The sequence below is a fragment of the Hippocampus guttulatus genome, chromosome 1 (genome assembly GCF_054856545.1).
Source record: "Hippocampus guttulatus isolate MCC_2025c chromosome 1, RoL_Hgut_1.0, whole genome shotgun sequence".
In the NCBI taxonomy this organism is placed as follows: Eukaryota; Metazoa; Chordata; class Actinopteri; order Syngnathiformes; family Syngnathidae; genus Hippocampus; species Hippocampus guttulatus.
Genome location: NC_141261.1, coordinates 8028072 through 8042857, shown reverse-complemented (window position 1 = coordinate 8042857; position 14786 = coordinate 8028072). Strand labels below are relative to the sequence as shown.

The 14786-nt window shown below is 43.2% G+C and overlaps 1 protein-coding gene across 4 annotated transcripts; it reads left to right on the top strand.

Moving 5' to 3' along the window:
- Positions 1-5: 5 nt before the first annotated feature.
- Positions 6-11963, top strand: klhl17 (kelch-like family member 17). 4 transcript variants are annotated; one of them, XM_086107336.1, is made up of 14 exons: positions 37-149; positions 708-834; positions 1985-2160; positions 2228-2492; positions 3949-4070; positions 4158-4379; positions 5213-5329; positions 5416-5629; positions 5757-5901; positions 7171-7338; positions 7441-7529; positions 7648-7721; positions 7820-8001; positions 9693-11963. In XM_086107336.1, exons 4-14 carry the CDS (start codon positions 2279-2281, stop codon positions 9919-9921), a joined length of 1776 nt encoding a protein of 591 aa, XP_085963462.1. In that variant the 5' UTR covers positions 37-149; positions 708-834; positions 1985-2160; positions 2228-2278; the 3' UTR covers positions 9922-11963. The 4 variants fall into 4 exon arrangements, with proteins under 4 accessions (XP_085963468.1, XP_085963462.1, XP_085963454.1 ...); XM_086107328.1 differs by lacking the exon at positions 1985-2160; XM_086107342.1 differs by lacking the exons at positions 708-834; positions 1985-2160 and having other exon boundaries at positions 6-149.
- Positions 11964-14786: the final 2823 nt, after the last annotated feature.

Here is a 14786-nt window from a genome sequence, read left to right as displayed (position 1 = left end):
AATCGAATGATAGCTACATCCACGAGACAGGCATCGAAACAGCTGTATTCTTTTGTTTACTTGTCATTTTCTTTACACCATCTTGCACAAAGCTGGGAAAGTGCACGAACAAAAACGCTTCGTGACTGTCACGCCAAAAGCGGCTGCTGGTGAGTACACGCATCGCATGAATAAGAGACAGAATAACCACCAACAGTGGTGGGATTTATTTAACTTTCACTGGCAAAATTCATTGATTCATTCATTCAGTTGATGACCTCTCCAAAAAAACAACACAAACAAACCAAATTACCACTTGACCAATCATGATTCCTGAAAAGAAGTCCGGCCTTTCGCGCAAGCGCAGTCGTATCATTCAAATTTACTTCCGCACTCGGAGTCGGAGGCGGACTTCTTAAGGTTGTATATTTTAATTGTAAATAGTATTCAAGCATCAGAACTTAAGTTTAACATACGCGGTGGACTTTTAAAAACGTGTAGTATGTACTTTATGCAAAAAAAAATCTGCCTTCGAGTGTAATCTTACCCTAATCGTCCACAAAAATCTTAGTGCTTCACTTTGAATCGTATCGTGCTTTTAGGTGAACTGCCTTTTTCCACCTTAACAGACCCAAGGTGGCGTCCATACATTTTTTTTGTGCATTGACGTCAATCGTATACAAGACACAAAACAGGCATTTTTTTCTTGAATATTTCCTATGCTTGAGACGAATATGGACAGATAGCTTCGCTGCAGCCGATTTCCAAACCATCCTGACTGCGACAGCTCCAGGCTCATCTTCCATCATTTCGGGAGGAACAAGAATTGCAAACATAACCGCAACAAAGCTACCGGTAAAGAGACAATATCTCTGTGTTTGCTAATGTTGTCTATGGATAATGACGGGCCAGGTTGGAAAAAATTGCATTCATAAAATTATACTTGCATTGTTATTTTGTTACCCAATACTATGTTTACGTTGCCAACATTAGTGTAGGCTCTCGGAGCTTTGTGGATGAATGCTGAAGTATCGAAGACAAACTCCGTGGACATTAAATCTTGTCCCTACCAGCAGAGCATGATTATGATCATTATTTGTGTGTGTGTGTGTGTGTGTGCGCGCGCGTGCGTGTGTGTGTGTGTCCGCGCGCGTGTGTATGGTGGCGATGGTGTGGGTTGCTGGGTTATGCGCCGCATTTCATGCCTAAAAATTCACGTCATGCTATATGGCACTCAACGGTAGTGGTATAAGACACTGAGGTTGTCATATTCGGTGTGTGTGTGTGTGGGGGGGGGGGGGGGGTTATAGTGTGTTTGACAGAAGGAACAAAATCTACTTTTTCACAAAGATTATGTGATGATTATTTTTTTTATTTTAGTTTTCAATTCACCAAAAATCTCCCACCGACTAACAAACACCCATTGGGTACACCTCAAATAATGAGATCCCGTGCAAGCAGTGTACCTGTATAAGAAAATCTGCCACGTTTGATTGACACCATCAAAGAGCCATTATAAGTTTTATAGTTTGCAGTGGTGCAGAACTGCACAATATCAAACTCAGAGGTGCTTCTAATTTGGCAACATTATTTCGTGACATCAGAGGGTTAAAATGAAGCTGCATCAATATCATGTGCAGTTTGACATCATCCACAAAAACGGCAATGATGAATCTGACAGTTTCAATCAAATTATTCACTTTGCAAAAATGCTTCTTTTTTTTTTTTGCAAAGAGATCTTCGTAGCTTTTCAGATACAATGTACCTAATCAAGTGTCGCGTTAGTTCAATAAGCTATTGCAGCTCAAATTCTTAGTTATTTGATTGACATGCATCTGGTTTGAATTGTTTCATGCAGTGTGACTATTTACCAAAACAAAAATGTTGATTTAAAAGTCATTGTTAAGCTACAGCCTTCTCATATCCAATTATCATTGAAGTAATAATGTACATACTGGAAACTGCACTATAGACCTGATGTTTTGCTGCTTTGGGCTTTAATCAGGGTTGACACCAAGTGCCCTGCCAGCCTGCAATTAATGATTGGACTTCTTGGATCTCTGTTGTGCTGAGAGGAGTCCTGTCACAGCTGTCACCATGAGAAATACAGCAGTAGCACAAAGAACCGTGATTGCTCTGGACACCTGTCATAACACCTGCTGATGAACTAAGCTCTTTCAGGTGGAAGACTGATGACAAAGGATATTTTATCCTGTAGTTTTATAGGTAATGACAATCACTCTTTCAGTTGGCCAGAGTGCGGCACAGGCCCGAGCCGGTGACCGCCACACCCGGCGCCATGATGGAGGGAGGCATGCAGCTGCTGAACCGCGACGGCCACAGCATCTCGCACAACTCCAAGCGCCACTACCACGACTCCTTCGTGTCCATGAACAGGATGCGACAGCGCGGGCTGCTGTGCGATATTGTGCTGCACGTCTCCAACAAAGAGATCAAGGCGCACAAAGTGGTGCTGGCTTCTTGCAGCCCTTACTTTCACGCCATGTTTACCAGTAAGTTCAGCACAGGTCACATTGTACCCTAAAAGCGGCCTGCAACTCTGTTTCTCTGTGCTGTCAATCTCCTTTAATTTGTCTCGGGATAGTTTCAGATTTGGAGTTTCGTGTCAAAACAGCATGAGTGCAGTAAACACCACCTAATGCATTTTAAGCATCATTGTTTCACTGCCTCCTCTTCCTGTCTGGGGCACAGGTGGTCGGTGTCGGTGCGTGTCTCACATTTCCTCTCCATGCAAGACCATTGTCCTTGTAAACTGCCTCCAGACTTCCAGACACCAAGCCTCATCTAGTCATACCCAGTCACTAATGAGGCCATTTTCAAAGTCTGTTTTGCTTTTTGCCTTATCAATGCCAGTGCCACTGTTGTTTGAAAAGTATAGATGGGCCTTGCGCCACCTGACAACCAGGGTTTTCTTTTTTTTTCACTTTTCATTTTCATATTCATTTCATTTTTTTAGATTTAGTTAATTTAGTTTTGAGCACATTTGCCAGTTTAAAAAAATATTAGAAAATGCTTTGTTTTAGTTTAGTATGTTTTAGCTTCAGTATTAGTTAGAATTTTTTTTTGTATGTATCGACTGTACGTTTTGTGTTATAACCTAAACTACAATTCCTGAACAACCGTTCGACCTTCCTTTTTCTGTATGGCTATACACTAATTCTGAAATAAATGCATTTAAAATGAAACTTGAAAGTTCACGTGTGAAATGAATCGATAAAGATGAAAGTGAGGAACATTTTCCTTGTGATTTGAATTAGATTTAGTTAGTTGGAGTTAGTTTTAAAAAATGTCAAATGTGGTTTGCTTTAATTATCATTTTTTTAAAAATTGTATTTTATTTTGTCAATTTTTGTTTCTGTAATTTTGAAAATAATTTACTAATTTTGATCATAATAATAATAATTACATGAATGGGTTATTAATTTGGGGCAGATTGGTCCTCAAATGAAAAAATAGATTCAAGCAGCTGAGCACTGTTATTGTGACCCTGAGCAAACCTCCAAATTGACGCTAGTCAACTTTTTGAACTGTCCTACCATTCTGAAATTGGTCCCCTCTCTGCTTATGTGTTATTTTCCGGTAGTTGTTTGTGTGGTGCAATGCATTTAATGCAAAAATATACAGCAGTGGTCACATCATTTTCCTATTGGGTTAAAATTTTGGTTGGATATTTGTTATTGTATTCTAAAAATGGCACCAAATGAGCTTCGGTCCATACACAAAAGTAGTATCATCTGAATCAATAGATCTGGCCAACACTGACTGGGTTAGAACTGCTTGCTCACAGCAAAAATGTACTGGGTGAGAATGTGGCTCCCTAAATGTTGCTTATCCCCTGCCTCTCACCATCTAAAGCCATCTTGCGCCAGCTTTCCTGTGACCTGCATTGAATAAGTGGTCCAGAAAATGGATTGATGCTAACTACTCTTATTATGTTCTCTTATGTAGATGAGATGTCAGAGAGTCGTCAGACCCACGTGACGCTACATGATATCGACCCCCAAGCGTTGGAGCAGCTCATTCAGTACACCTACACAGCGGAGATCGTGGTCGGGGAGGGTAACGTTCAGGTAACCTACAGATTAGGTCACCAATCAATCAATCCTCAATATGCATTGAATACCCCAGGGCTACTTCCACCTACAATCCTTCCTTAGACGTTGCTTCCAGCGGCTAGCCTGCTGCAACTCAACGGGGTGCGAGACGCCTGCTGCAAGTTCCTCCTCAGCCAGCTGGACCCCTCGAACTGCCTGGGCATCCGAGGCTTTGCTGACACACACTCCTGCAGCGACCTTCTCAAGTCGGCGCACAAGTATGTCCTGCAACACTTTGTGGAGGTGTCCAAGACAGAGGAGTTCATGCTGCTGCCATTGAAACAGGTGGGTGCAGGTTTAGTAGTGCATCCAAATGAGTTGTGACAGCTTGTTCAGCAACTGCTCACTGCTGAATGGTTTCCATCTCTAAAAGTCATCATTTCCAGTCTGGATTTTCTATTGAACCGACAGGACGATTGCCTTGCAAAGGCATCAGTTTTTCTTCCTCAATGTTTTTACTCTTAAATGTCATCCTCAAGTACAGTATATGTGCAAAATTAGATCTGGGACCTGAGTCGAGGTGGAGGGAATGACGAGCAGTTCCAAATAGCAGTCACCGTGAGCACAAAACCTTCAAGCATCTTCTTGAAAATAAAAACATGTCAGGAAAAGCTTAGGAGAACAGCTGGACATTAATTGGGGTTAATCCGAGCCATTTTAAATGGTGGCAGATGTGTGCTGACTTCCATTTACAATGACTTTGAATATGATTGCGTAATTCTGAACAGAGCCACATCCGCAGTTATAAGAGGGTGTGCACACTTGTGCAACCACATTGTAACATTTTATGTATGGTTTATTTCTACTCCTCTGGGTTTGCCGTCATACTTTTCTCTCAATTGAGCAGGGGTGTGTGAACTATCTGTGTCCACTGCAAATATTTGACAACTCATGAATTAGGTTTTTGGTTTTTACTTTTCAAGCAATCATCTGTCAGGAGAATTCCACGTTTTTTTTGTTGTTGTTTTTTTTTAACGGTCAAAACCAGAAACAATTTTTAATATTGTGGAACGAAAAATCACAATACAGTGTATGTTAATAGTCTTCGATAAGGTGTGCTACAATTTTTTTTTTTTTAATTTAATCATTCCATTTGACGCTTTATCCTTTCCTCGCAGGTTCTGGATTTGATTTCCAGTGACAACCTGAACGTACCATCTGAAGAGGAAGTGTACCGGGCTGTTCTAAGCTGGATCAAACATGACATAGATGGGCGTCGGCCACACGTTCCATGGGTAGGACGCATTTTGTCTCACCTGAGATGATTTCTGACTACACTCTTAAATTTCAACTCACCGAAACAGTGCTACTGTGCCGTCAGTTGATGAAGTGCGTGCGGCTGCCACTGCTGAGGCGAGACTTCCTGATGAGCAATGTGGACACAGAGCTGCTGGTGCGTCACCACTCGGAGTGCAAGGACCTGCTGATCGAGGCTCTGAAGTATCACCTGATGCCCGAACAGAGAGGCGTGCTCAGTAACAGCCGGACGCGACCTCGTCGCTGCGAGGGCGCCAGTCCCGTCCTCTTTGCTGTTGGTTCGTGACAAACTCAAGATAGTCAGAAACGAATATAAAATGGCAATAGTCCAGTTAGAATTTTGTGCGTGTGTGTGTGTGTGTGTGTGTGTGTGTGTGTGTGTGTGTGTGTGTGTGTGTGTCCAAGGTGGGGGCAGCCTGTTTGCTATTCATGGAGACTGCGAAGCATATGATACCAGGACAGACCGCTGGCACATGGTGGCATCCATGTCCACTCGTCGGGCCAGGGTGGGCGTGGCAGCCATTGGGAACAGACTATATGCTGTTGGCGGGTGAGTGACAACAGTGCTAGACATATACGCCTAACTTCGCTGGTACACACATCTTATCACTTCAGCATACACTCATGAATTTCCAACCGCTAATTACTGTGTATTTTCATTGCCTCGGGTGTGCTGCAGCCTCTGCCACCTGTCTTTGGGCAAGAAGCGTCGTTGCAGTGCACATAAAGATAATCACTCACAGTCACACCAATGGGTGGGTCATTTAGAGACTTCAATTAACTTAATATCCTTGTTTTTAGAATGAGGGCAGAAGCTGAGAAACCCCACACATGCATGGGGAAAACAAAGGCCCGAGCCGAGAGTCGAACCCAGAACTTCTGACTGTGAGGCAGAAGTGCTCTCCAAATTCATCCTTTCTGCCATTACATTGCATTTTAAATTGCCGCGCACAGACAGACAATCAGAGCTATAAACTGGTTTCCAAGTGGCAACTCGACAGGGGCCAACTTCATATCATCCACCAGTGGAGATCTTGCAGTTCCTTATAAACGTACGTTGCCGTGCATCGATCTCCTGCATAGACTGCAGGGAACGAGTCTACTCTGCTTACACCATGTTTACCACACACCTCACCTGGGCTGAATTTAAAGGGAATGACCTGTCATTCCCTTTAACCATTTCGATTGGCTAGGAATCAAGTTAGCTGTGTTCACTCCCACAGCGGCGCAAACACACAATTCTGATGATAACAAAAGAAAGAAAACTCCAACCATGCACGCAGTTAGACTGAACTTTGCGCTAGACTTGGGCTGTTGAGAAAAATAGCACTCTGCTCGTGTAAGGACTTCAGGCGGTATGTGAGATTTTAAAATATATTTAAAAAGTCGCATCATTGCAAAAAATAAAAAATCAAAAAGAGAGAGAGAGCTCGATCAGAGCAGCTGCCTGCCTGCCACCATAACTGACCGTACTGTGATCCCAGGGGTGAACACTTTATGTTGATAATTATTTTCATGCGGACAAATCTATAATTAAGTTAATTATTTCTTTTTTTTCCCCTCTATTTACAGTCTTTCCAAATGGTTCTAGCGAGGCCACTACAAATGGAGTTTTAAAGTTCAAAGTTGAAAGAAATCAGACATTGATTGCACAACACTCTGCTTCAAGTTTTTTTTTTTCCATCCAAAAATGCTCTGCACTCATTTTGGGGCACTTGGCTAAACAAAAATATTCCACATAAGTGAAAAAAAGTTTGAGAACCACTGCTCAACAGTCTTTAAAAAAACACACCTGTTCATTGGTCCACATGTCATTCAGGTATGATGGGACCTCGGATCTGGCAACTGTGGAGTCATATGACCCCATCACTAACTCCTGGCAGCCTGAGGTTTCCATGGGAACGCGGCGGAGCTGTTTGGGTGTTGCGGTCTTGCATGGATTGTTGTATGCGGCGGGGGGTTATGATGGAGCTTCCTGTCTCAATAGGTACACGCAGAGACACATAAACATGGTTATACAGTACTAGAATGTTTGTTTTGATTGTCGTTTTAAGACATATTCAAAGAGATCTTTGCATCTTCTTTACAGTGCAGAGCGTTTTGATCCTCTAACCGGCACATGGACCTCAATTGCTGCCATGAGCACACGCAGGAGATACGTTAGAGTCGCAACTCTAGGTAGCAACTCGTGTTACTCGGAATTCTTCACATATATAATGTAGAAGCATCAAGCTGGACTGAAGCTCAAATGTTGAAGGATGCATTTTGATACTTTTCGCTTTCTTTCCCCCTCCAGATGCCAACTTGTATGCGGTAGGTGGTTACGACAGTTCCTCGCATCTTGCAACGGTGGAGAAGTACGATCCTCAGGTGCATTTTCTGCTTTTTGCTATGACATGGGAAATCTTTGCTTTGCGGGCTGAATATTGATTTATGGCTGTTTCTGAATTGTTGGATCGGATGAGCAGAGCAACACATGGACACCCATTGCCAATATGCTGAGTCGACGCAGCAGTGCCGGCGTGGCCGTCCTGGACGGCATGCTGTATGTCGCAGGAGGTAATGACGGCACCAGCTGCCTTAACTCAGTGGAAAGGTTCAACCCCAAGACCAACACGTGGGAGGGAGTGTCTGCCATGAACATCCGCAGGTTCGTCGGCCGGCACAACTTGCAGTAGTACAGCAAAAAGCAGGATGCAATACCCTTGATTTAAAAAAAAAAAAAAAGCTACCTGACAAAGGCCTAGTGCGGAGGTCGTGGGTTCGATCCCGGCTCCGGCCTTCCTGTGTGCAGTTTGTATGTTCTGCCCGGGCCTGCGTGGGTTTTCTCCGGGTACTCCGGTTTCCTCCCACATTCCAAAACCATGCACGGCAGGCTGATTGAACACTCTAAATTGTCGCTCGGTGTGAGTGTGAGCGCGGATGGTTGTTCGTCTCTATGTGCCATGCGATTGGCTAAATTGTCCCCCGCCGACTGCCCGAAGACAGCTGGGATAGGCTCCAGCACCCCCCCGCGACCCTTGTGAGGATAAAGCAGATCGGAAAATGGATGGATGGATGGATAAAACACAATATCATGACTACAATGTCATTGTATTATAATACAATGACATTATTTGGAAATTTCATTTGGGGATTTTCTCTGAAAGCTATACAGTAAATCTTAAGATTGTCCCCCACTTGTTTGATGCATGATCCCGCGCATACTCTCAGCCAAATATAGATGCAGCAGATCAGCATCGAGCAGTGGGCTTTGGCGATGGAACCGTCTTGGATTTGTGGATGTGTCAGCTCAATCGCTCAACCCCCTAGACACACAACACTGACGCACACGCTCAGACACCCTCTTGCCTTTGTGTGAGTCAGAATGTGGTGGGAGCAAGTGCAGCGCCATGAATAAACCATGGCGTGGAGTGCTTTTATTATCCAGTTGCTGGGCTCAATTTAACAGTTGAAGTAATGTCCCCTTGTGCTGACCTCTAATCTGTCTCTTGACCCAAACACCCATTGTCAATATGTGTCGAGAAACAAAAAAAAAAGTTATTATTTTTTTACACTTCTACAAAGTTTTAGCCAGGCATCCACCTGAAGGGGGCACAGACATCACACAATCCCTCTGCCCATTAACAAAAATATTTCACTGGACAACAAAATGTGTCGGCAATACACAAGACAGATGTGTGACAACTAGAAAATCTTGCGTCATATGATCCGTCTGACAAAATCTTCCATTCGCATCCCCCACTTGCTAGTGGAAGAAGTTACGAGAGAGTCTTTGCCACTTGTGCATGTACTTGTGCACTTCTGGTGCGGTATCCATCCATCCATTTTCCGAACCGCTTTATCCTCACTAGGGTGGCGGGGGGTGCTGGAGCCTATCCCATCTGTCTTCGGGCAGTAGGCGGGGGACACCCCGAATTGGTTGCCAACCAATCGCAGGGCACACAGAGACAAACAACCATCCACGCTCACACTCACACATAGGGACAATTTTGGCGTGTTCAATCAGCCTGCCATGCATGTTTTTGGAATGTGGGAGGAAACCGGAGTACCCGGAGAAAACCCACACAGGCCCGGGGAGAACATGCAAACTCCACCTAGGAAGGCCAGAGCAGGAATCGGTGTGGTTTATTTTTAAAGGTAAAGTAAGTTGAGTTTGAAATGATGTTCAAGTGTTTTGGTATCATATTTTGCAGTACATTTACAGTTTACACTATTAATACAAGCAATTATGAACATTTTTGGGCACCAATTGATCTCAGTTTTTCATCTGTGGAAGGACTCCGTTCCACCCCCTGCAAATATCTTGGGATTTACCTTTGTTTTGTTTGCCCGTCACAGGAGCACTCACGACTTGGTAGCGATGGATGGCTGGCTGTATGCCGTGGGAGGCAACGACGGCAGCTCCAGTCTCAACTCCATCGAGAAGTACAACCCGCGAAGCAACAAATGGGTGGCGGCCTCCTGTATGTTCACCCGCCGCAGCAGTGTGGGCGTGGCTGTGCTGGAACTGCTCAACTTCCCGCCGCCGTCCTCGCCCACCCTGTCCGTGTCCTCCACTAGCCTTTGACACGGGGTCATCGCTTGGCTGACTTCAGCCGCCGCTGCTACACCCCAGACTGGTTCTGGGAAGAGACGTAACTGCTCATTTTGAGGGGGAGCAAGATGAAGATGAGGTGTGTGTGTGGGGGGGGGGGGGTAAATGAGGCTCCTGGCCGTTATTACTGGCCATCAAAAATGTCATGAAAATCTGAATTCGGGCAGATTAGACTGAGCTACTGCCACCCCAGAGGTCTATTTTGTACGATGACATTGAATATTTTGCCCTTCTGTGCGGTGTCCTATTCAGCCACGCACGCGCTCTCTCCTCAAGATATGAACATAAACTAAAGAAGATTGCGCAAACCTGTATTTGCTACTACCCCAAAATGTAGTGTTTGCAGTCTCACAAGAGACATGAAAAAAAAAACTAGAATGTAGCTCATGGGGTGCTTAAAGCAAACTGCATGTTTATTCCACAACAGCTGGCTGGCATCGCCTCCCAAACGGGGAGGTGAAAATAAGGTAGTACCGCTAATGTCACGCTAGGTGGCAGTAATATGCCACACCCTCAACCCACACCGCAGTGCGCTGTGAGACAGCATGCACGCAACACACGACAAGCCAAGCTCTCGTGTCTAAAGGAGTTTCAAACTTTGAAGTGAGGAATTTTCAAGTATTCATAAAAATGTGTGGATGTTCAGATGTTTACCTGTAAGATGTTAAGAGAAGGAAACAACGAGATTCCTTTATAAATATTTATATGTTTATCTGTAAAATGGTAAGTGAAGACAACATGAGATGCCTGTTTAAAAGTGTTTTAATATATTTATTTATGTGTGACATGTCGTGAGAGCGGGATAGTGTGGTTGCGTCCGCAGCGTTTCCGAGATTAGCTGTGATGCAGAATTCCATTTGTTTCCCTTAAGGATGGGCATCTAATGACTTCTCCGTAATGGAGAATGAGTAACTTTAGCAATAACATCACGGTTATTTCCACCTTGTTTCCTTTCACTTTGGACAGAATGATGCTTGGAGAAGTTGGGTGGATATAGCAACATTTTCCATCATTGAAGTCAAACTTGGAAAGGCTGCAAACTCATTTGGTTCCACTCAACGGTGGCCTCTGCTAGTTGTAGCAATGTTGTGCACTCAGTTTGACACAATTTACACGTTCTACCTGTGTTTTCTCCGGGTACTCCGATTTCCTCCTACATTCCAAAAACATGCATAGCAGGCTGATTAATCACTCTAAATTGTCCCGAGGTGTGATTGTGAGCACAAGTGGTTGTTCGTCTCTGTGTGCCCTGCGATTGGCTGGCGACCAGTTCAGGGTGTACCCCGCCTACTGCCCAAAGACCGCTGGGATAGGCTCCAGCATATATACTCATGGCTAGTTTACATGAGTTTCCCCACTCCCACTTGTAAGATGATCATGTGACTCAAATACCACAAATGCACAAGGAGGACTTATGACTTTAAAAAAATATACCAAAAAATGACAGCAGCATGTAAAAAATAAATTGCAGCACCCACCCAACTTCTATTACTCAATGCCAAGTATGAATATGTGTGGAAATAAACCCAACAGTTCTTTTTGTCCCCCCCCCCCTTTTCCATGTTGAACTTGCATCAAGATGCAACATAACATCATGGCTAACAAACAGGAAAATCCCACATTATTATTGCAAACTGTTGCGAGACATTGCCCTTTTCCTATTTTGTTCAAGGTTTTCAGTTTCTACCTCATTTTTTCCGATTGTTTTTCAGAAAGGATCCAGTTAAATCAACGTGCCCATGTCTAATGGAGATGCTGTTACTTGTGTTTAAATATGCAGGGAAGGACCAAGAATCGCATGTCGATCAAAATGTCCTGTAAATAGGAAGATGGCTCCATGAATCCATGTTATTCAGTGTGAACGTGACTGTAGCAATGATTTTAAGTTTCTGCTCTGCTTCTATGTGGTGACTATTTATTTGAACTGTAAAATATGAATATAATTCTAGACATTTTGCACTATTGCAAATGGAGCAATACAAAAATGAAATAAAGATGTTCCAAATGTGATCCAAGTTTGAGACAAGATCTAAATCTTTAAATCAGCACATTTTCAAATACATTGCGTCTTACTGTGTCTTGTCCTGTGAAAGCACACTTTGAACCTTGTCTCACTTGCTACAACACGATTGCTTGGTAGTGTCCCAAGATGCTCTCCTTTCACTGTGAGCTGCGCAGACAGCTGAACACGCTCTCTTTACCCTCTCTGAAACTCCCAACTCAAATGGTCGCCGCACCTGTGGCTTCCTCTGCACACACCATTTTAACCCTATTAAATGCAATCAACCAAAAACAGTCAATCCATGAATTTGGTGACAACGCATACCGGCCTGCCACAAACTCTGTTAACACTTGCACAGAGTAAAGATATTCGATGCAAGAGCTGCATATGAATTTCTGCCTTGATGAAGCTAATACTGATGTCACGATCAAAGCGGCATTAATTAAACACAGTTTATTATTGTGTTTGTTGCTCAATGAGATTAAATACAATGTTGGAATCTATTAGTAACGTACCCTGCACCCCGTTACCTGCAAAGATGATAAGCTGTCCACTGTTAGTAACCGTTGTCCCTGAAAGGGTTAAAGTGGCATTTTTTGTCATACATCTGTTTTGGAAGTGTTTTTTGTTTTTTTCTTTAGGAAGATGTGTCAACAACTGACAAATGCTCCAGGTGTGTTTAAACTTCAAGTAGTTCCTTCAAACAAACAGACAATGTTTAATAAGCCTGCAGACAAGTAGTGCTGTATAGTCATCGACACGTGCATGTGTGGCTATGTGTGCACGAACTTACTGTGGTTATCACACTGTGAAAATGATAAGACAAAAAAATATATACTTCTGGTTGGAAAATAAAATAAAGTACAAGGGCACAGCTTTGTGTTAGAGCAACAAAGGTTGCTAAAAAAGTCATGTTAAAGAAATAAAGTGTACATGTGTGTATATATAGAGAGAAAGAGAAAGAGATCTATCTGATTCTAGACAGATAGATAGATACCAAACCATTTATCCTGAGTATGTGACTTTCTGCTTCAATATTGAATGTTTGACTGTGAGAAAATTAGAGAGAAATACAAATTCATTTTCCAGTTTGGTGCTTATCACATACAAAACAGAATGTGAGAAATGAATTTGTTCAACTGACAGCGAGTGATCTCGCCTTCAAAGGAGTGCCGGGGGTCCAATTAAGATTCCTTTATGCTGGTCCCGCGTGAGAACTTTGGCACGGTGGAGTTTCCACTGAACACCTGATGTTTGTGCTCTCAGACCCAAGGCTCCGCTGAAGTGGGCCAAGGTGTGACTTTAGCACGTCTCCCTCACCCGCTGAGTCTAGGGATAAACAACAGGGAGCGACTCCTCAGCCACACCACACATGGAGAGAGGGAGATTAAGATTGTATCAGTTCCATTGGAAAATATGAATAAAAAAGAGTTTGACACATCATGCGACAAACTCACGCGAGCTGTTACGAACACACCAGCCCCATTGAGCAATATGAAATAAGCGCGTTCAGACTTGCATGTTTCACATTTGTCACTTCACAATCGCACACTGACGGCACAGATACTCGATGCAAAGTCATTCACGATAAGGAAGTTTCAGTGGCCAAAGACACTTTTGGCACTTTTTCTGACGAGCAAGTATACTTATACGTCCACGGTGCCAGCCAAGCTATGTCACCTGTGAAGGAAAACCAAAACCATAAAAGCATGTTCGTGATATTATGGGCTTTGAATGTTTTTTTAACACATTATTTAATATTCGAGTTGTTCACTTCTCAGTGGGCTAGATCAAATTTAGATATGAAAATGTAAATTCAGTTAGAAATTTCTCATTCCTGTTCAAATGGGTAATACAGAGAGCTTGGTGAAAACAAAAGAGTATGGATGAATATTATCAGGCACGTCGTGACCCTGGGAGGTCATAAAGGGGTTAAAAGGTTGAAATAATGTGTTACACACAATCTATTTACTCTGCAATTACAATATGTATGCCTAATATAAATATACTAATGATGAGACAATGTTAATTGTGTTCTGCCAATATGTTGATATAGGATCAATATCTCTTGGTAGCAGAAAGCGCTCCAGACTACAACTATTAAGAAATGTATCATTGTTTCTATGCACTTTTATTGTTTTTCGAATGTCGATCCTGAGATTATTTAACTTCTTTTGTCATTCCACTCAGCATCGAAACTCCACACAGGAATGCCGGAGGCCTGATTTGAACCCACGGCCGTTGAGGCCGATGAGCTAATCACAAGTTCACTGTGCAACCTTTAATTCAGGGTTGTCCAACTCATTTTTTGTCGCGGGCCACTTCGGAGTTACGGCTACCCGCGGAGCGCCGGTGCAAAATCTCAATGTCATTTATTGCCCGTGAAAATTTGACATTTCGGTTTAGATTTCAGCAAGAATCTTGATAGTTGACACGCAGGATTTGCTTCCGCGGGCCACATAAAATGATGTTGGGGGCCAGATCTGGCCCCTGGGCCTTGACTTTGACACCAGTGCTTTAATTGAAGAAATGTGTATTTTTAGACCAATTAAGCAACACTGGATAATTTCCCATGACACACCTGGTGATCTCTCGCAACACACTAATGCGCTCAAGAACAGTGGTCTGATCTAGTGTAAATGAAGTTGCCGGTACATGAGTAAGTCTCTTTCCGTCATCTTTTTTTTTTTTTTTTTGGCTGGATGATGAATCCCACTTGAAAATATGAATGGAAAACTGAAACAAGATAACGCAGGAAACCCCGGGAATATTTTGCAGGACGTCGACTTCCTTGTGCCTGGGGGGAGATGTATGAGTCAACATGCTGGCTGGCTGT

Bases quoted from the DNA above. Each gene is read 5' to 3' on its own strand.
- klhl17 (XM_086107342.1), top strand. From the start codon at position 2,279: ATGATGGAGGGAGGCATGCAGCTGCTGAACCGCGACGGCCACAGCATC. The intron at 4,071-4,157 runs GTAACCTACAGA...ATCCTTCCTTAG, and splicing joins TCGGGGAGGGTAACGTTCAG to ACGTTGCTTCCAGCGGCTAG. The intron at 7,722-7,819 runs GTGCATTTTCTG...TCGGATGAGCAG, and splicing joins TGGAGAAGTACGATCCTCAG to AGCAACACATGGACACCCAT.